General features: G+C 35.7%; 1 protein-coding gene across 2 annotated transcripts in view; it reads right to left on the bottom strand.

Moving 5' to 3' along the window:
• Positions 1–3,431: 3,431 nt before the first annotated feature.
• Positions 3,432–22,629, bottom strand: part of UCHL3 (ubiquitin C-terminal hydrolase L3) — a 42,397-nt gene continuing 23,199 nt past the window's right edge. For both annotated transcript variants that reach the window (XM_082602391.1, XM_082602392.1), the window contains 3 exons: positions 9,303–9,378; positions 4,387–4,445; positions 3,432–3,641 (listed from right to left, as the gene is read on the bottom strand). In XM_082602391.1, coding sequence (XP_082458517.1) covers positions 3,558–3,641; positions 4,387–4,445; positions 9,303–9,378 — 219 coding nt within the window. In that variant the 3' untranslated portion in view covers positions 3,432–3,557. The remainder of the gene's footprint in view (positions 3,642–4,386; positions 4,446–9,302; positions 9,379–22,629) is intronic.

Genomic DNA, 22,629 nt, shown 5'->3' with positions numbered 1-22,629 from the left:
AATGGCCAACAGGCACATGAAAAGATGCTCAATGTTGCTTATCATCAGGGAAATGCAAATCAAAACCACAATGAGATATCACCTCATGTCTCTTAGAATGGCTATCATCAAAAAGACCACAAACAACCAATGTTAGTGAGGATGTGGAGAAAAAGAAACCCTCAGACACTTGGTGGGAATGTAAATTGGTGCAGACACTGGGGAAAATAGTATGGAGGCTGCTCAAAAAACTAAAAATAGAACTGCCATATGATCCAGCAACTGCATTCCTGGGTGTAGTTTTCCTGAAGAAAACAAAGACACTAATTCAAAAGATAAATGAACCCCAATGGTCATAGCAGCATTATTTACAATTGCCAAGATATGAAAGCAACCAAAGTGTATATCAACAGATTAATGGATAAAGAAGATGTGGTATATATACAATGGAATATTACTCAGCCATAAGGAGTGACATTTTGCCATTTGCAACAACACGGATGGGCCTAGAGGGCGTTATGCTTAGTGAAATGTCAGGCAGAGAAAAACAAATACTGTTCGTTATCACTTATATGTGGAATCTAAAAAAATAAAACAAAGGCATGAATATAACAAAACAGAAATAGATTCACAAATATACAAAACAAACTAGTGTTTACCAGTGGGGACTAGGGAGAGGGAAGGGAGGAAGGGCAAGATAGGGGTATGGGATTAAGAGACACAAACTACTATGTGTAAAATAAATAAGGATATATTGTACAGCACATGAAATGTGGCCAATATTTTATAATAATTTTAAATGGAGTACAATCCATAACAATTTTGAATCACTATGTTGTACACCTAAAACTAATATTGTAAATCAAATATACCTCAATAAAAAATTTTTTTAAAGTTAGTACTCAACCTAGAAAACTTTGAGAAACTATGTAAATTCTTGCTAACATGTCACTGATTAAGAATCTATTAAGAAATTATGGGACTTCCCTGGTGGCACAGTGGTTAAGAATCCGCCTGCCATTGCGGGGGACATGGGTTCGAGCCCTGGTCCGGGAAGATCCCACACACCGTGGAGCAACTAAGCCCGTGTGCCACAACTACTGAGCCTGCACTCTAGAGCCCGCGTGCCACAACTACTGAAGCCTGTGCGCCTACAGCCCATGCTCTGCAACAAGAGAAGCCACCACAACGAGAAGCCAATGCACCGCAACGAAGAGTAGCCCCCGCTCGCCGCAACTAGAGGAAGCCCGTGCGCAGCAACAAAGACCCAATGCAGCCAAAAATAAATAAATAAATAAACAAATTTATAAAATAAAAAAAAGGAAATTATATAGGAGAAATCCAGCAAGGTAACAGGCAGAACACTGCTTAGGAATATTTAAAATATTTAAGATGATACACAAGATAAATTTGAGGACAAAATGCAAACAATGTAACAAAAAACCCAAACACTTTGTTGTTGTTATTGGCATGCCAAAGCATCATCTCTATATACTATCCATTTACAGCATTGTTTCAGATTATTTCTTCACCCCTATTGCCAACACTTCATTCAGGCCCTCTTCAGATAGGTCGAAAGTGACCTCATTATAGTCTATTTTTTCTAATCCAGTGCTTCCCAGACTTAATATGAATCACTCAGGGATCTTGTTGAAAACACAGATTCTGATTCAGTAGGTAAAGGGTGGGGTCTGAAATTCTTCATTTCTAACAAGTTCCCCAAGTAATACTGATGTAACCACACTTTGAATAACAAACAGCTAATTTATTCAACTTTTTTAAAGGTGTACAATTTATTTAATGCATTTATATATTGCAAAATAATTACCATAGTGTTAACACCTGCATCAAGTTACTGACCATTTCTTTTTTTAAATTAATTTTTAGTGGAGTATAGTTGGTTTACAATGTTGTGTTAGCTTCTGCTGTACAGCAAAGTGAATCAGTTATACACATATATATATAACCACTCTTTTAGATTCTCTTTTTTTTTTGGCTGTGCCATGTGGCACGCAGGATCTTAGTTCCCTGACCAGGGATCGAACCCATGCCCCCTGCGTTGGGAGCACAGAGTCTTAACCACTGGACCACCAAGGAAGTCCCTCTTTTTTAGATTCTTAAAATACCACCTATCTCATGTTGCAGCCTCAGGAATCCACCCTAACTCAGTGAAGCACGTATAAAACATCTACATTCAATTCTACGGGTTCAGAACTTCATTCTGGACCAATCTGGTCTTTCTTCTGCTATACTCATTCCACCCCATCTCTGCTCTTTTTTTTTTTTTTATTGTTGTTTTGTTTTGTTTTGTTTTGTGGGGGGGTAAAATGTATATACAGTGAAGTAAGATTTCAATGAGTTTTGCTAAATGTATACACCTGTGTAACCAATATTCTGAAAAGATGAAGGACCATCACACCAACCCTGTGTTTTGACGTTAACTCTTCAAATACTCTTCCACCTTTCCACTGCCTTCCACCTTATCCTTTAAGACTTAACTGAAGCCCTTTCTTCTTCAAAACACACCCCAAATTCACTCACATACCTCAATCTAAATTACTACTGATTTTAAGACCCTAGCCATCACTATCTGTCTCTTAACTAAAGCAGTGGGTTCCTCACGTCTCTCTACCCTATTCTTATCCCCCTCCCCAATATATTATCCATAGAGTAGTGATATAAAATTATAAACCAAATCAGGTCACTCTCCTGCTTAAAACCCTCCAATGGCTTACCATCACATCTGCAATAAATCCAAATTCCTTTTCCTGTATTCCTGTATCACTAAGCCCTCCTACTCTGACCTCATCTCTTGTTATCTTCCCATTATTTTCAATGCTCTGGTCATATGAACCTTTTTTTCTGGTCCTACAACACAGTGAGACTTGCCTACTTTAGGGACTCTGCATTAATTATTCCCTCTATTCTCCCCGCCACTCTCCCCTCTTCTCCCATTTCTATGACTGGCTACTTTTTGCTATTCAGATCTCAACTTCAAAGTTACCTCTCACAGAAGCCTTCCCTAACCACAAAAATCTAAAGTATCCACTCAGTCACTCTCTAACACAAATCCAACTTTAATTTCTGCACAGCAGTCATTGGTATGTATCTTATTCATGTGCTTATCATCTGTCCATTCTCACAAGAACATAAGCTCCGTGACTAAGGAACTTGCCCACAGTGTTCACTGCTGTAACTCCAGCGCCTAGAACAGAGTCCAGCTCATTAAAAGTAGATGCTAACCAAATGTTTGCTAAATAAATATATATGTTCATACTATGCAGATGGAAATTGTGCCTGTGTGCCAATACAGAATCTCCCATGACATTCAAAGAGAGTAAGAAAGATACAGCTAGTCATCCAATAAGGTAAATCCTTCATGAGAAAGAAACGGAAGAACTGCAGCTTTAATTTGAGGCAAAAATAATATAAAACACAGATTAAGCCAAAGCTTAGTTCACATAAAGTTTAATCAGTCAAGTTAATGAAAATATCAAAATTTTTGAGTTAGTGTATGGCAGAAGAAATTTAATTTTGTTGCAAATAATACAGTGTTTGGTGTTTCCATTCCGGACAAGCTAAGCTGCAGAAAGAGCAATGGCATTGAACCTCAGCTCATCAGGGTCACGTTCCATAAACTTCTTGCAAACTTCTATGGCATCCTATAGGGAAAAAAGATACATCATCTTTCAATTTTAAAACGTGTTTTAGTTAAAACTGATAAATAAATGTTTCACGTTTTCCTAATCCACACTAATTTTATACTGCAGACTTCTTTTCTCAAATAAAAAATAACTTAAAGGACACTAGAAGAGTGAATGGATGGTGGTTTAATTTGATTAGTATGAAAATATAAGATCCGCTAAGTGCTCTTTCTTAAAATGCTTTTAAGAAACTTTTAACATGAAAATTACATATTTTATTGATTCTAAGCCATAAAATTTGTTCGTAAATTTAAAAATCTCTAAGATCAAGATATAAATGATGGTATCTTGGATTTAATGAAATATGGGATATGATGTGCATCTCTTTCAATACTATTCTCGTCTTTTTCAAATTTGATACTTGTTCACAGAAAGAGCTCTGAAAACCTCTTTATTTGCTGTAGATTTTTAACGCTAGTTCAAATTTTTCTTTTTGGATTTTCTCAAGAGAGCCAGGACAAGGAGAAATACAGAAAAATGTTATACCAGTTATCTTTTAATTTATTTATTTTTGCCATGCCACGTGGCATGCGGGATCTTAATTCCCCGACCAGGGATCGAACCTGTGCCCCCTGCAGTGGAAGTGTGGAGTCTTAACCACTGGACTGGCAGGGAAGTCCTATACCAGTTATCTTTAGAGATGTTTTAAAAATAACAAGAACATTAATGACACTGAAGGTGGGCCAACAAGTTTTATTGTTACCTCTAATAAAGTTTCATCACTAGTTTCCCCATGGTTAATTGGAAATGGTTTCCGTCCATCTGTGGAAAATAGATGAACAGGTGAATGGTTAGTTGTTTGTATAGGATAATGTACTTTCTTTCTTTCTTTTTAATACTATAAACAATTAACAACATGTATTTCATGTACAAGTTTTTCCAATCACCAAGAAATATCCTTTATCCATATTGTTTTATGTGGGATCTAATCAAGAATCACATATTCTATTTAGTTATCCTATCTCTTTAGTCCCCCTTAATTAAGAATGACAGGATAATGTACTTTCAACTTCCATTTTCCTCTTCCCACAGTGAGGCAAAAGTTAAAAGATAAAATAATATATCCTAAAACAAACACTTTAAGTATGCTACCTATGAATATTTTAACACTAGTAGTTATTTAGAACCTTGCTTCCATGTTTGAAAGCCTATATTACCTTCATAAACAGACATTATTAGAAATATATACTATTGGCTTTAATTTCCTAAAAAGAATATGCAAAATTAATGTCAGCTTTTCAAAAGTTATGACCATCAGAAATATAAAAAATTTCTTTCTTCACTTTAAAGCCTTCTGATGAAGGCTCCTAAGTAAGACCGACATGTTTATACCAATGAAAAGAAGCCACTACAAGGTTTATATATTACTACTACTAATTGTGTACCAAGGTAGGAGTATAGACCAACAATCTAAATAACGTAGAATTATTTTACTGACCACCAAAAGTAATCAGTATCACCTTGAAAAAACTAGTACTTTTTCAATACTATGAAAAATGAAAAAGTCCAGAATTATATAAACTCCTGCTAACCCAAAGTTAACTGATACTCTCTATACAAGCCTATAATTTCAGATGTTTTATAAGTGGCACATCAAGTTCAAGCCATAAAACACAATTCCCTCTATAATTTCATGGCTTCTAAACATAATAAAAAGTTTTGAATCAATATGTATACATAGTGACAGACCTGGACTAAAAGATACTACTTTTAAAGAAAATATGAGGGAAAATTAACCAAACCAAAAAGCAAAACAGGACAATTATGAAACCTGGAGAAATAAAAAAGTTGAAAAGAAAAGTACATTGACTATGGCTCATCTGAGAATAGTATTTCTGTAGTCATAAGAATATAAACAACTATAACAACACTGGAAGAACAGGAAAAAGTAAACCATGTATTTTGTGATTGGGAGGGAGAGGTAGGTAAAGAGGGTGACAAAGGAAAGCTAGGTTATCTTCATTGTGGGAAGCTAAGGAATAACATTAGGTAACTTCCACCTCTAGCCAGAATGAAATAATGTACTGGTCTAGGCCTTCCACTGGAAACAACTAAAGACCTGGACTAAATATCTGAAACCATTGTTTTATAGATCGGGAAACAGGTAGCCCAGAACTGTTAGTAAGCCTAACAGTAATATCCATTATCTGCCTGTGCTGGAAAGGAAAACCCAAGCAGCCTACAGCAGCCTCAATTAGGAGACTGAGGGGAAAGAGAGCAGAGTTCAAGGAGGCTGAGGCAGTTGGAGTTTGCACAATGCCAGGAAGAAGGTAGCTACACACTTTGGCGAGCTGTTGCTCTTTGTCTGGGACCAGGCCAGGATCAGTGGGCCAGCTGGGGGCGGGAAGCAGTGTGTCTGGAACAGAGCTTTGGGCTGGGGTGGTCAAGAGCTTGTTTACATACCAGGGGAATGCTTAAATCAGAAAAGAAATGAAGGATAATGAGAGCTAGATTTCCCATGTTCAGAAAAGGAAGTCACAAATATGGATAACACTAGAATAAACTGTATAATATTAGGTTAGAATTATAAATGTGGATGTAGATAAATGCTTTTTAATATTTAGAGAAACAGATATAATTGTGTGTGCATGGATATCCATATTCCCATACATGTGTCTATGTATATAACACATACAAATATTTCCTAGCTCTGTCCTCTGAGAAAGCCTAGAAGTAATGATATCTTAATAGCAATGAACACACTTAGCACCCAGGTCTTGGTTCTAATCATCACTTTCCAATAAAAGGAACCAGGGCTCCTTGGAGAAGTGGCTGAACACAGGGCTGGGGCACGGAAAACAAAGGATGAACCAGGAAATGTTGTTCTACTAGAAAGTTAGAAAGTGCTCAAAAGAATGACAGGGATACATCAAAAGGACATATGCCAAGAACTACATGAAGCCCTAAGGACAAGAGTTGATAATAGAAAGATGAATAACTCAGTCCCTTTCATCAGCTAACCTTACAATTAGAAGGTTAGTAGAGAATGAATACATTAAAGACTACCACTACCCTTTGTTATACAATTGTCCCGTAGAAATTACCTTGCACCACTTCTATAATCACATAGGCTTGTTTTTTAAAATAAGGGTACTTAGAAATGACTTTTTTTTTTTTTTTTTTTTTTTTTGCGGTATGTGGGCCTCTCACTGTTGTGGCCTCTCCCGTTGCGGAGCACAGGCTCCGGACGCACAGGCTCAGCGGCCATGGCCCACGGGCCCAGCCGCTCCGCGGCATGTGGGACCTTCCCAGACCGGGGCACGAACCCGTGTCCCCTGCATCGGCAGGCAGACTCTCAACCACTGCGCCACCAGGGAAGCCCAGAAATGACTTTTTTCTTAAAAACCATATGCTGTTCTCTTACCCACTGTTTTTTATGCACTAACTCAATACTCTCTTGCTCAACATTCCTTTTAACTTTATTAGGAATTTGTGTCAGGGCTACCACCAATTCCCCTTGCAATGAGTCAGCAGCTGCCCATCTTCATTTGTCTTGCATTCATCCCTGTCCTCTCTAACATCTCAAAGATTCCAGCTATTCTTTAGAACTCTGAAATTCTTTAAACTCATTTAGAGAATGTAATCCTCAAAGGGCTCGAATTCTCTATCAGCAACATTGATCTATCTTTCTTCCTGCTAAAGAATACTTGAACCAAACAAGACCTCAGTAGTTCTGCCTTTCTTTTCTGATGTTCTTAGTTCAAACCAATTTTAAAATACTTTGGTGTTGATCTTGGCATGTTACTAAAAAGAACCATTCTGCATATGTAGCCTATCCCTGATACACGTCTTTCCTTCTACTGCCCTTTTAGTGTCTGAGCTCAGAAAGCTAGCTAATCAGTCAAACTGAGGTTTTTAGACAACTCATTCCTTCCCATGAGATGATCAGAGATTTTTTTCTTCTGAATATCTTTTAGATGTTATTGTTTGCTCTATTATGAAGTCTCCCATTCTGAAAGTCACCATTACTTTTATAGTCTCTGGTTATGGATCACATTTATCACTCCTCTGGCCTTTCCTAAATCTACTTTCTTGAAGTCAGCAGAATGTGTCTGTAAGTCTCAGCACACTCTTTACTTCCACTTCTACTAGTTACTCTTTATTATTCAGAATTCAGAGCAGAAACTAGCTTCCAGCAATCAGACATTTGAAATCCCCAATCCCTATTACATTTTATCTTTATGTAAATTCTAGAGACTGAATTAGCAAAGCATATGTTCCAAACTGCTCTGCAGGTCTGTTATATACTCTGATGACAACTATTTCACTTTAGTTTGATTCCTACTCAAATCACTCTACTATTGTAGATGACCCACAGGGATGTACATTCCTTTCCTTGTCCCCTTTAATAGAGCCACTTCTTTTTAATGGAGTGTATGATTCTGTTGCCATATTCCAAATATTAAATCCATCTAACTTTTATGGACCACATTTACAGTCACAATCGGAGTCCTTTTGGAACTCTTCAGTCTTTAAGTAAGTTAAGGAAAATGAAAGTGAAAAGTTAATATTTACAGCAAATGAGAAGAAAGAGAACTAAAAATCACGGTATCTAGACATTGAAAAGGATTTCACTTTTCTGTTTCTTTATTCGGCCTTTTTTAATCGAAGAAGGTCTCAGAGAGAAAGACAAAAAGGACTCATAAGTACTATCTACCAATTTTGAAAGAATCATAAAAGTTTCTTCTGTCTGAATGAATCAATTTAAATTATCCTCTAAAATTATCCTCTAATTATCCTTTAATTATCAATTAAAATATCCTCTCCTCCAAATACAAACTAAAGTAGTCCACCTATAGTTAAACGTTTAAAAGGTAAGTGCAGGAATAGGCCAAAATACCAAGTAATTAATCATGGCTACTTTGACACATGCCTTAGGGAACTGTTGCCAGAAAACATAGACTCCTGTAAAGTCTTTTTAAAAATCAGATATGATACAAAGCGATAGTACAAAAGCCTGAAAACTAGTGATACTCATTATTGAATACAAAAACTAGTCATTATGAATAATACACTATGTTTTAAAACTAGTTTCAGGATCAAGATGGTTCATCCAAGATGTTGATGATAACCAACTCAAAAATTTAGTAAAGACTGCTGAAGTGATTTACAGGAGTTTCCTAAATGATTTAGCAAAGCATTTTCCTGCTTTGCTAAAATGCAAAGGTGGTATGCAGGAATTCTTGAATTATAAGTTACTTGAACATCAAAAACATATTTATTTTTTCTAGTAAAAACTTTTTTTTTTTTTTTTTTCCCGTACGCGGGCCTCTCACTGTTGTGGCCTCTCCCGTTGCGGAGCACAGGCTCCGGATGCGCAGGCTCAGCGGCCATGGCTCACGGGCCCAGCCGCTCCGCGGCATATGGGATCCTCCCAGACCGGGGCACGAACCCGTATCCCCTGCATCGGCAGGCGGACTCTCAACCACTGCGCCACCAGGGAGGCCCTTTTTCTAGTAAAAACTTTTAAATGGAAAACTTCCATTATGCCAACTCAATGTTATAGGGTAATCAATTAACTTAGGTAAACACAATAAATATCAACAGTTATGTTTATCATAAATACAGATTTCCCCATTTACTATTTCTTTCCCCAGGATAAATTAAAATAGTTCTTACCTAATTCATAGAGATGCCCATCTACATGAACTAATGCAATAAAATGAAGATCTACTTTTTCATCTATATTTGGTGCCTGGAATAGGAGGGGAAATACATATTATATATGTTAGTAGTCAAACAAATCAATCAACTACATGTAAACACATACAAATAATATCAAATGACATGAAAAAACATTTATCAAATATAATTCAAGGCTTAATCTTTGATATAGTGGACAGAGTGAACATGCCTACATTTATAACAAATGTGCTTGACCATCAACAAGGAAAACACTGACTCAAGGCACACCTTTCTTAATCTCAATTGATTTTAACCTAAAGTTTTGTTCACTCTGGAAGCCCAGCACCTAGCACAACACCTGGTACATAGTAAGTACACAGTGTATACTTGCTGAATGAAATGAATGCATGAACTAATTTGTCTAATTTCTGAAATTTGAAATAATAAAGTTTTTAGAAGTTTAATAATAGCATAAACAGAGTTTTAAAAAAACTCTTTGCAAGTTAAATTTTAGGACATCAAGAAAGTGAGTTCCTCCCTTAATGATGTAACCTTAATCTCATTTTCTGAAAAATGCAATATAGACTTAGAATAAAATAAGTATTTTTATTCATCCTAGATTCAAAGGGTTTAAAAACGGAGAGAAGGGTTTCCCTGGTGGCGCAGTGGTTGAGAGTCCGCCTGCCGATGCAGGGGACATGGGTTCGTGCCCCGGTCCGGGAAGATCCCATATGCCGCAGAGTGGCTAGGCCTGTGAGCCATGGCCACTGAGCCTGCATGTCCGGAGCCTGTGCTCCTCAACGGGAGCGGCCACAGCAGTGAGAGGCCCGCGTACCACCAAAAAAGAATAAAATTAAAAAAAAAAAAAAATGAAGAGAAGCAGGAACATAGCCCAAAAGATTAAAGGAGAAAAAGGGAATATGAACAAGTTAAAGTAAAATTTAACTTAGCCTACGATTTTTCTCTTGTTTCTCAGTGAACTATTTGATATTAAAATTATACCTAGGTTTTTTAGCTTGCCAAATTCCATTTGCATGAGCAACTTGTGCTACATTTCTTAGACATTCGAATAACTTATGCAAGTCAATACATGATGAACCAGCACAGTTTACAATATGTCGGAACTACACAGATAACACGAATATGTGTTAGCTGTATACCACATCTAAATGGTTTGAAATGAAATATAATCACGGTTAAATGTAAGTACAAGTTTTAGAGGCAAACATTTTAAAGAGGCATAATCAAGTTATATCTCATATTATTTAATATCCAGTAAGTAGCACAACGGTATCAACTCTAAAATTTCTATTTTTTCACCCTCAAGTAATTATATAATTTTAAGTTTTAAGTAATACGAAGTTTTCAGATGCAGAAATTGAAAGGAACAGAACAAACATTACTATCTTGGATTTACTGGATGCCTCTAAAGCATTTACAGAGTGACTCATCTAACCTCGTATTGTTCTTCAGAGATTACTGCCCTCAAATTACGAATGGCAACAACGCAACGTAAATTGCTGTGGTCAACTAGCTCTTCCTAAATTCAACTTAGAACTAAAGAATTTCACAGTTGGTAGGAATCACAGTTACGTAGTTTTACTGTTGCTCCAATGCTGGACTGCTCTCTATTGTAGCCCCATCTTGTGGTATCCCTGCAAACAACAGGGAACTGCCACTAGGTTTTCAGGCAGTCCATTCCATTTTGACAGTTTGGTTAGAATTATCCCTCATATTGAGGCAAAAAATGTTTCCCAATATTTTCCATCATCTTAAAAAAGTCTAATCCCTCTTGAACATGATATTTCTTCAAACACTTAAAGACAGTCATAATGAGTTCCCTTATTTTACTGGTCAGAGAATCAAAGATTTTAGTGATCATTCAATCCAATACCCCCATTTCACCAATGACCAGAGAGAACCCATTTTTTCAAGGTTAAATCTAGGCAATTCAACAAACTATAAATTCAATTCTATAACAAGAACACTACAAAAAATTCCTTATCCAACTAGGAAAGGGGCTTATTTACTTATTTTAAGATAATTCTCCAGTAGGATATAAAGTATATTTAAAATCTTTTGAGCTATTATGTCTTTAAAATTATTACTTATTTTAACACCATCTCTTCTTAAGAATAATACTTCTAATAGCTTCTGGTTTTTATACTTTGTCAGTAAATACAACTATGCTAGAGATAAAAGTAATACAACCAGAACCAGAGACCTGAATATGTACCCAACCCCTGTGAGCACTGGGTTTCTTATCTGTTCTGAGGTTTAAACAAAATGCATGGAACTACTTTAGAAACTGTTAAGTGCCATATAAACATTACGTGTTATTACAATACTAAGACTACATTATTACAAATGTAAGAAGTCACTAAATCTAGTGACTCAAAATTGTGAGTCATTGTACCTTTTATCCAAAAGTGCATACTAAAAACACAAAACACTAAAGAGGGCATGAAAGGCCTTCAAACTATTATAAAAGATAAATGCTCAAAATTTCTAGACCTTCCACAAGACCTCAGCGCCTATTACAAGCCTTTTCCTTTGGTCAACTTCAATTAGTCAGAGTCTGAAATCTATAATTATCCAATTGCTTAAACATTATTCCACTGAAAACAAGAACAATACATAAAAAGCAAATTCCAGTAAGTCTTCTGTTTCAAAAAATGACCAATAACTAACAAAAGGCAAAAACCAGAAGCTACAGATTAGATAATTTTTACCTATATTTTTATATCTTATTTTTTACGAAGTTTCTTAATTTAGAACATACTTCTTATTACCTTGAATTAAAAAAACGATTAGATAGAAATTAACTAAATGCTAACTAAAATTTTCAAATTATAAAAAATAGTTTAAATTTAATTTATAATTGTGGCACTAAATATATACCAAGCACTGTTCTAAGTGCTTTATAAGAATTGACCAATTAATTGTCATATAAACCATATGAGGTAGGTAATATAGTTATAGCCATTGTACTGTCAAGAAAATTGAGGCACAGAAGTGTTAAGTAACATGCGCTGGGTCACAAAGCTAGTAAGTGATAGAATCTGGTTTCAAATCCAGGCAATGTCATTCTAGAACCCATGTTCTTAACCACTAGGCTATGAAAACACTTATGAAGCTATAAAGCAATGGAATTAACATGGGAAAAAGATCAATATTACATAAAAACATAAAACTGAGAATGCCAATTTTTATGACATGTTCATTTATATTTAGAATATTTTTAAGTACAAAGTAATTTATTCCTATTTGGAATCAACTGTGCCCAAGTCAGAATTTAGAAAATTAGGGTTTTACTCTGATCATCTAATTCACTTATATCTCCTACTGTGCCAGCGTATGGCACAGTAGGGAAGCAATAAATATCAGATGGATAAATAAATACGACAAATGCATGTTGTGACCCAGTGAGGATAATGAAATAGAGAGACACCAGTTTGTTGATACCAGTTTGTTGACGAAAGGCTATTTTGATGACCATACTGATATTTGGTGGAAGCAGATGTTTAAGGAAAAGTGCCAAGACTCCACCTCATAGTTTGAGAATAGCTCTAGAAGAGTAAATAAGGGGAAGGAAAGAATGTCTGACACCAACTTTTAATTTTTTTAAGCATGAAAGTATGTGTAGTCAGACTTCCTCTGCTTCAAAAGTCACGATGATTTACTGAAGTGTCAAGTTTCTTATAAATGTGTGGCGTACGCCAAATCTTTCAGATGTAGCATTTCTAGGTAGGCTCTGCCAAGCTATAGTCATTACCATTAATTTTCTAAAACATCAGAAAGACAAGAACTGTAGTTGCCATCCTGCATCTTATTTCAATTATGAGAATTATTAGAATTCCACCATCAGCCTCAACATTTAAGGTAATTAGCACGATTACAAGAACAAATGTACTTTTTAACAGTTTGCTAATATTATCAACTTAAGAAGGAGAAATTATAAAATTTGTGGGAAGTCTATATCAATTCACAAGGAGAAAAATCGTCACCTCCTACTTGAGAAAAGATCTTTAGAAACTGAATAGGCAGGGAAGATTGGATCAAGATTAAACCAAGTACCTGAGCCACCTCAGGGAATAAAATAGCTTAGATGAAACACCCTACACCATGGAGGCTTAGATTAAGGATAGAGTAAGTAAAATAACCCCAAAGCATGACAAGAGACTAAAGTCATGTTCAGAAACATGAAAAAAAAATAAAGTAAGAGATGGCAAAGAACTCAGACGGTACACAGCATTTGTTGACCTGAGTCAACTAAATGAAATTGGAAAGATGAAGGGTAAGAGAATACATATTCACTTTAACAACTGACAGGAACTTAAACATTATCATGAATGTCGATCAGCACTCATCAAAAGGCAGGGAGGGACCTGTTGGCATTATATGGAGTGGAAAGATGGATGTTCACCAAGGCACTGGTGAGGGTCAAGCTGGACTGCAAAACATAGAGGTATGCTTGCAGTCTTACTTGGGGAGAAAAAGCTAATGGTTGATGAACCAAGAGAAAAGCGCTCTGAAGACTGAAGAAGCTTAAGGGAAAAAATGGACTGCCCCTGTCACTGGAAGAAGAGATGGAAGATTGACTACACTTACAACAGAATGGAGACCCAAAGATGGTAGGCGTAAGAAGGGTCGCCAGCGACGAAGACGGAGAGATGGACTGGTAGCCTTTGCAGGGCCTACATGGTTACGTTTGGCCCAGGGCAGGGATGCATGGTGACACCATGATGAGGCCTTCGCTCTGCAGTGGCTAGAATGAGGCTGTGATGAGCATGGCGAGGAGGACTACATAATTAAAAAAGAGAACATTTTACTGAGACCATGTTACTGGGAGATCAGTTATTCTTAAAAGCACCGTATGGTCATACTTGGATTTATATGGTCTAGTATTTTTAATCAATCATAATTTAGAAAAGGATCGTAAATGAATATTAGTTAAAGGTACGTGAAGCGGAAATACATAACCAAAGTATCAGGTTATATTCCATAGCTTCTGTTAAGTGCACATCTAAACTATCCTCATTTGTATAGTGCAGACTCATGGAATTATTTAAAAGTCACTAAAGTGGAATTATTACATCAAACTGTTTAAAAAAAAAAGAACACACACACAAAACATGTAACATATACAAAACATACAAAGAATTATGTGTAAAAGAAAACTGTATGGTAACAGGCACTAGTAAAAAGAATTCCTTAGCAGTAATAAACACTAAGGAAAAAAACAACTTCAAAATATAGAGGAGTGAAACAAATCCCTCAGAAGCTGATGCCATGCATAAACTATCCTCTTACTTAGACTGAAAAGTTAAATGGAAACTATCATGGATTATTACCCATCTTTTAGTAAAAGAAAAAAACAGTTAAAATATGTATCACTTATTTTGTGCCAGGCACTCTTTTAAGCACTTTACACGTATTAATTCATTTAATCCCCCAGTAACCCATGAGATAGTTACTGTAATTATCTCCATTTTACAAATAAGAAATCAGAGCACAGAGAGGTTAAGTAACATAACCCAGGTCACACTGCCAGGAAGTGGCAGGGCTGGGATTCAAATACAGGAAATCTAGTTCCAGAATCCAATGATCTTAATGATTGTGGTGTACAGCCTAAGTGGCCAAGAAAAAGATTTTAATACTAATTTATTAGACCAGATTCCAATAAGCAGAGGAGTAATCCTCTTAAAATTAGATTTTTGGGAGTCACCTTTTCGAACACTATTGTACCACAAAAGGTGAATCTGACCTAAGAGTTTTCCACAAAATGCACATGCTAATAATAACTAACTTATTAATGGTAATCCAAATGATAATTTTACAATTGTTGCCTCCAATAAATAACACCAGCACATGAAACTGAGTTTAAAGCAGTATGATAAAATTATAATCACTAACAACCATAGTGAGAAGTAAAAAAAAAAAAAAATAAATAGTGATATAAGTCCTTGCTTAGTGATAATGGATTTCACTAACCATGACCTATTTTCTTTAGGAAAATAAAGGGGTTTTCCTTGAATGATTTCTAAGACTCTTTCAACCCTGAAAATCCTATGATCCTACTTAGTACTTCTGATCTATGTAAATAATACAATAACCTAAAATAAAGGGTTTTAAAAACATGTTTGTGAACAGTTTAGCTGCTCATAATAAGAATCAATCAATTAGAAATACATAAATGAATCCTATACTTTGCTCTATATGGGAACAAAGGTATATATAATAAAGTGTCTGTGCTCACATAGTCTAACAGATGTTTGTCATATTCAATCTGATTACATTTAAATAAGAGAAAGACAGAAGAGTGGGGAAGAGGAAAAGGAAAATGGATGGAGAAAGAAAATGGAGTAAAGGAAGAGAGGAAGAGATGACTAATGAGTAGTGGAGAAAACAAAATTTTTCTAAGAATCTAGGGAAGGAGAGATTACTAAACCAGAAGTAGAACTAAAGGCATACATTGAAAGAACATATAAGGTTTGGGCAGGCAAAATGGGAAAGGTATTCCTAGCAAAGAATTCAGTGTGAGAAAAAAGACAAAAATAGGAATGAGGATGACATGTTCAGAGGACTAGACTATCAGGTCTCGGATCTGACTTTACCCCTTCCATCTAAAAAGTTATCCTATTACTTGTTCATAGGTGCTGGCAGAAGACATGAGACTCTTGTGTCAGAGACAAAGGACTTTACTCATAGCACAGCCAGGAGCACGATCATCACTATGTTAGTGTCAGTTCACCTGAAGGCAACACAGAGGGCCCAGATGGATGGCTGCACACACAACGGACTGCATTATAGGAGAGGAACACTGAGCTTGGGGAAACTGATGTATTATAATAAGCAGTAAGCAAACCTGTCTTTGTTCTGGAGGCAGACATTACCTCATCCCTCACAGTGCTTACTGGGAGAAAAGTGATTTCTAACTTCAAATATGATGGCTCTCTTCTTTTGCCATTTTTGAAGAATGTTTTTAAAAACTTAAAAAATAATTTCAAATTACCAAGAGTTACAAAAATAAAAAGAGTACAGGAAACACCTAGATTTACCTATGACATTTTACCCTGATTTGCTTTATCATCTGTACTTACACTCTCTTGCTCTCTTCCTGTCTCTCTACATAGTTGTTTTTTTTTTTCTTCCTGAACCATTTGAGGATAAGTTATATAAATCATGGTCACTTCAGTATTTCTTAAGACTAAGAAAATTCTCTTGGACTTCCCTGGTGGCACAGTGGTTAAGAATCCGTGTACCAGGGGCCTCCCTGGTGGTGCAGTGGTTAAGAATCCGCCTGCCAATGCAGGGGACACAGGTTCAAGCCCTAGTCCGGGAAGATCCCACATGCCGTGGAGCAACTAAGCCTGCGAGCCACAACTACTGAGCCCGCATGCCACAACTACTGAAACCCACGCACCTAGAACCTGTGCTCTGCAACAAGAGAAGCCACTGCAATGAGAAGCCTGTGCACTGCAAAGAAGAGTTTCCCCCACTCACTGCAACTAGAGAAAGCCTGTGCACAGCAACGAAGACCCAATGCAGCCAAAAATAGTTAATTAAAAAAGAAAATTCTTTTATAACAGCAGTTATCACCTTCATAATTTCATATAGATATGGGCTGTGTTAGGATGTGTGTAGGTTGGATGTCATGTTAGACTTCTGTCTAACCTTCCATCCATATTTTAATTTTGTCAGTTGATCCATTCATGTTCCTTGTAGCATTTCCCTTCAGGATCTAATCTGGGAGCAGGTATTGAATTTTTTTTTCATGCCTCTTCAGTATCCTTTAACCTGAAGCATTTCCAACAGCCTTTGTCTTTTATGACATTAACACACAGTCCCCTTCCCCTATTTTTTAATAAACAGTTTTTTTACATAAAAAATCATGCTCTCTGTGAATACAGACATCTGTATTTCTTCCTTTCCAATCCATATGCCATTTGTTTCTTTTTCTCGCCTTACTGCATTGGCTATAGGACTTCTAGAACAATAATGAATTTCCCTGATTTTCACTTTTAATTATTTCTTCCTTGTGCATGCTTTAGGGTTAATTTGCTCTTTTTATTTTATTTTATTTTTTTGCTACCTTTAGGTAAAAACTTAGATCACTGACTTGAAGCCTTTTTTCTTTTCTATTATAAGCATTTACTGCTATAGATTTTTCTCTATCCTCTGCCTTTTCTTTTCTACTATAAGCATTTAATGTTACAGATTTTCCTCTAATCCCTGCTTTAGCTGCAACCTGTAAATTTGGATATATTTAATAATTTTTCATTCAATTCAAAATGTTTTCCAGAAAACAAATTTATGGTTACCAAAGGGGAAAGGGGGTTAGGGGAGGGATAAATTAGGAGTTCAGAATTGGCAAATACAAACTACTATATAAAAAATAGATAAAACACAGTGTCCTACTGTATAGCACAGGGAACTATATTCAATATCCTGTAATAAACCATAATGGAAAAGAATATGAAAAATAATATATATATATTTGTATAAATGAATCACTTTGCTGTACACCAGAAACTAACACAGCACTGTAAATCAACTATACTTCAATTAAAAAAATTTCTTAAAATGTTTTCTCATGTTCTCTGTGACTTCCTCTTTGATCCAATGAGCTATTTAGAAGTGTATTGTTTAATTTCTAAATATATGGGGATTTTCCAGATACTTTTTACTGTTATTAATTCCTAATTTAATTCCATTATGGTTAGAAAATATTCTTTTTATAATTTAAATTTAAAAAAAATTTTTTTAAGATTTATTTTCTGATCCATAATATGGTCTATCCATGAGCACTTAATCATTTTTTAGAACAATTTAAAAAACAAAATTTATTTTATATTTACCTTTACTTGTTCCATTTCCAGTGCTCACCAGTTCTTTGTGTAGATTCAAGTCATAGTGCAAGTAAGCTTGTAATGAATTCTCTCAGTTTTTGTTTGTCTAAAAGACTTTATTTCTCCTTTATTTTTGAAAAATATTTTTGTTCCATCGAATTCTTTCAGCATTTTAAAAACCTTTTTCTTCTTTTTTTTTTTAATATTTATTTATTTGGCTGTGCCGGGTCTTAGTTGTAGCACATGGTATCTTCATAGCAACGAAGGGATCCTGCATGTGGGATCTTCGTTGAGGCATGTGGGATCTTTAGTTGTGGCACACGGGATCCTTTAGTTGCAGCATGCAGGATCTTTAGTTGCAGCACGTGGGATCTAGTTCCCTGACCAAGGATCGAACCCGAGCCCCCTGCACTGGGAGCGTGGAGTCTTAACCACTGGACCACAAAGGAAGTCCCTCTCTTTTCCTTCTGATTCTACCTGCACATATTAGATCATCTGAAATTGACCCACAGCTCTTGGGTGATCTGGGGGGTTTTGTGGGGTTTTTTCCCATGATTTTTTATTTTTGTGATTCAGTTTGGGTAAATTTCTAGCAATTTATCTTCACATTTTCTGATTCTTTCCTCAACATTTGCAAGTCTACTGGCAAATCCATTAAGGCATTCTTCACCTCTGGTACTGTGTTTTTAATTACTAGATTTCCATTTGATTCTTTCTTAGAGCTTCCAACTCTCTGTTGATATTCCCCATCTGTTGGTATCTGTGGTCTACCTTTTCTACTTGAGCCTTTAACATATTAATCACAGTTATTTTAAGTTGCATCTGACAGTTCCAACACCTGGATCATATCTGAGTTTGATTCTGTTGATTCCTTTGTCTTGTGACAGTGTGTTGTTTTTCTTGTTTTCTTCATCTTATAATTTTTGTTTAAAAGGCATACATCCTGTGTAGGAGCAGAGAGACTGAGACAAATGTATTTATGTCTGGGAATGGGCATGCCTCCTCTTCTGCTAGGGCTTTAGTGTGTGGAGTTGAGTCAATCTAGTTAGATGTTGTGCTGTTTGGTTTGTTTTTGCTATGGTTATCCTCAGTAATCTACCAGCTTAAAATCTGCCTCGCATTACTGTGTGCTTAGGGTAGGAGCTGGGTTGCTAAATGCTTTCTTTTTCACTGTTCTTGTTCCACTCAGAGCTTTAGGATTTTTCTCAGAGTCTATGCCTCAGAGAAGGTCTCTCTTCATGCTCTCGGCCTACCCCACACATTTGACACTTGTTTGTTGGTGCTGGCTGGTCTAATGGTGGGAAGGTGAAGGCATTCTTTGTTGATATGGTTCAGCCTCCATCATAAGTAGGTTGTTTGTAGCTGGATATCAAGGACAAGGCTTTCCACAGGATCCTTCCCTCCTCCATTGATTTCTCTCATAGGAGTTTCCTATACCTCCCCTGAAGGAGTAGTTTTGTCTGTTCCCTTCTCCAGGGAGGGTTTTCTGTCTCAGCATTGTTAGGTTTTATTCCATAGGGGAGAAGAATCCAGGCCCTTCCCAAAGTAGAAGCTGCTTCCTTCCCCCAGGCCTGCACCTTGGGCCTCTCTCTTGCCTTCTCCCTAGTTTAAGCTTATAGGCACCCAGTGAGGTCTGTGGAGAGTGGTTGTGAGCTCCCCTTTGGCAGTGCTTAACAGGGATTTTATAGTATCATACCAGCCTATACTTGACCTTTAGCAATTTGTTAAAATTTTTAACATTTTTTACAAAGAAAAAAATCATATTTTTCATGCTGCTTTCACTTTCCATATATTTTGGGCATCTATCCACCTCAGTAAGTATATATCTACATTATTTTTCATGACAACATATTATTCCCTAAATGGATGTACCTTAAACATATTATGGCATCTTTAGTTTGTTTCTAGTTTTCTACATTTATAAACTATGCTGTAGTAAATACATTCACACAGGTATCTTTATATGTTCATCAGTCAACAATAATAATAGCTAGCATTGAATGCTTACTATTACATACCAAGTGTTCTAAACTGTGGATGCTATAAAGTCTCACAATGATCCTACTAAGGTAGGAATTATGATCATTTCTATTTAAAGATGAAGATACAATTTTTGTCCAAACATTATCAGATTATCTATGGGTAATTTTAGCCCTCTTTTTGCTCATCATGTTTTCCATATATAAGAGGAAGGAATGAAAAAAAGAAAGGATATGTTCAAAAGCACACCCTCCTGAATGAGTTCCATACATCAAGGTTCATGTGTGTGTGCATGTGTTTCTATTTGGCAAATGTTCTACAATATCAAATACAGGACAGTACGTTACTACATTATGACTGTCTTACTTGTAACTACCTTGTAATGCTCTTAGAAAAACCTTTTATCCACTATCATATTGCTAGCATACTAAGTATTGTTTTCCATAAGTAAATGAATATGTTGAGTTGTTAAACATTAGAACTAGTAATTCTAAATTTTTACTCTAGTCATATTTATTTCTACCTCCGAAAGCTAAAGGAACACAGTATATACACATTTTTTCCAACTGTACAATTTGTAAAGATAATTTAATTCATAATATAGACATAACTGTGTATATCACATATATTTTCAATTCCAATGAAAGTGTATATGATAATTCAGGGAAGGACTTTCTTTTTTTTTTTTAACATCTTTATTGGAGTATAATTGCTTTACAATATTATGTTAGTTTCAGGAAAGGATTTTCAAGTAATATTATTTTAAAAGATGAAAAGACTGATATGAAGAATGCTATTATGGAATCTGAATATACCTAGGCTTTCTCTTAGAATTACAAATATTAAAGACATATTCACCAACTTTTACATTGTCATAATATTAGCTGCCGAAGTAACTAAGTTAGCTTTGCTTTCAAATATGAAAATTTAAACTGTGAGTAGAAGCTTCAGAATAAATAGCCAATTTCCTTTCCATACTAACTGGAAAAGATCAAATATCTACAGCTTATTCTTGAGTCTTTCAGCAGATTTTAATAAAGAGCTCACTTTCTAGAGCATCTGAATAAAGAACTCACTTCCTCAGTTTTTCAGTCCTGGTAGAGGAATCCAAAGTTGTCAAAAATTATGTATTTCATTAGAATTATTAATGACATCAATGTCTGCCAGGACATTAACACTGAAACCGTGCCCCCTCTGCTTACTGCGTGGGTCTGCAACGGTATAATGTGACTTCACATACACCACTGCAATATAACCTATCTCTTCATTACAGTTTTGAAAAAACCAGAACAGGCTTTTCAAAAACCCTAGGAATTAAATGATTTGCTCCTCAGAAAGTACTCTAAGGAGTTTAACAAATATTTTTTGCATAAAGGAATTAGGTATAGACATTCATTTTGAGATTTTTAAGCATTCTGATTCTGACTTAAATCCTCTTGAGTTAAAAAAAAAAAATACAGGGTGAGCTATTTGGACACAGCCCATGAGCATCAGGACAGTGTTGGGGTCTTTTAGAGGCACAAGGACTTAGTTGACTTGCCCACAGTCATATAACTAGCGACTCTCAAAGCAGAGGCAGAACCCATGACTCCTGGCTCCAATTTCAGTGTTTTCATCTCACACAAAGCCACCCACCCATCAACTGTCAACTACCTAATTCACAGAGGCAAACCTATTACTATCTCTAGATGTATTCCCATAACAATCAACAGTTCAAATTTCTCTATCTTCAAAGTTATAACTGGTTCAGAAAGAAACCAAAATACCTGGGTCCTAAAAGGCCAAATTACTTTTCCTTCACAGTTAATGTGTATGTCACTTTGTATATGAAAAAATGAGTCAACTACCCTTTAAACTGTTTAATAACCACAAAATTAGAAATGTCATGAAGGCTAAAAAAATTTTTTTTCAAACCTTTAATAAAAAGGTGGAAAGAGTGTGTTGGTCTAAAAAGCCAAATTACTTTTGCTTCAGTTAATATACATTCTCTGGGTGTACAAAAAGTAAAGTACTCTTTAGAGTACTTAATAACCACCAAAGAATTAGAAATGTTGTAAAGGCTAAAAAGAAATGATACAGACCTTTTAACAAAGGGGGCAGAGGGTCAGACTAGTATTACTGCTTTATTAAGAAATCAAGTGTTTGGTAGTTTACCCTAAGTGCTTAAATCTAAATTAGTCTAAAATGTTAAAATAAAGCAAGTAGATTTTGGCTTACACCCAAAATGTTTTCCCATCTAAAAGGGCATCCTGTTAACTAAGAAAAATATCATTATAACCATGTAATTTCCTAAATATAAAGGGATCATTGGCTGGTAGGTACTTAAAATAATTACTGTTTTCCAAAATACAGATAACATAATTACCAAAAGACTGTGGTTGGTTTATGGGTAAGACTTTATGTTTAATATAAGGAAAAATCTACTGTTGACTAAGAGCTTGTTTGTTTTAGCAATTTTTATTTATCTATACATTTTGTTGCCTTAAGAG

Source organism: Mesoplodon mirus (genome assembly GCF_964341445.2).
Source record: "Mesoplodon mirus genome assembly, chromosome: 17".
Classification (NCBI taxonomy): domain Eukaryota; kingdom Metazoa; phylum Chordata; class Mammalia; order Artiodactyla; family Ziphiidae; genus Mesoplodon; species Mesoplodon mirus.
This window is presented reverse-complemented; position numbering and strand designations above follow the sequence as displayed.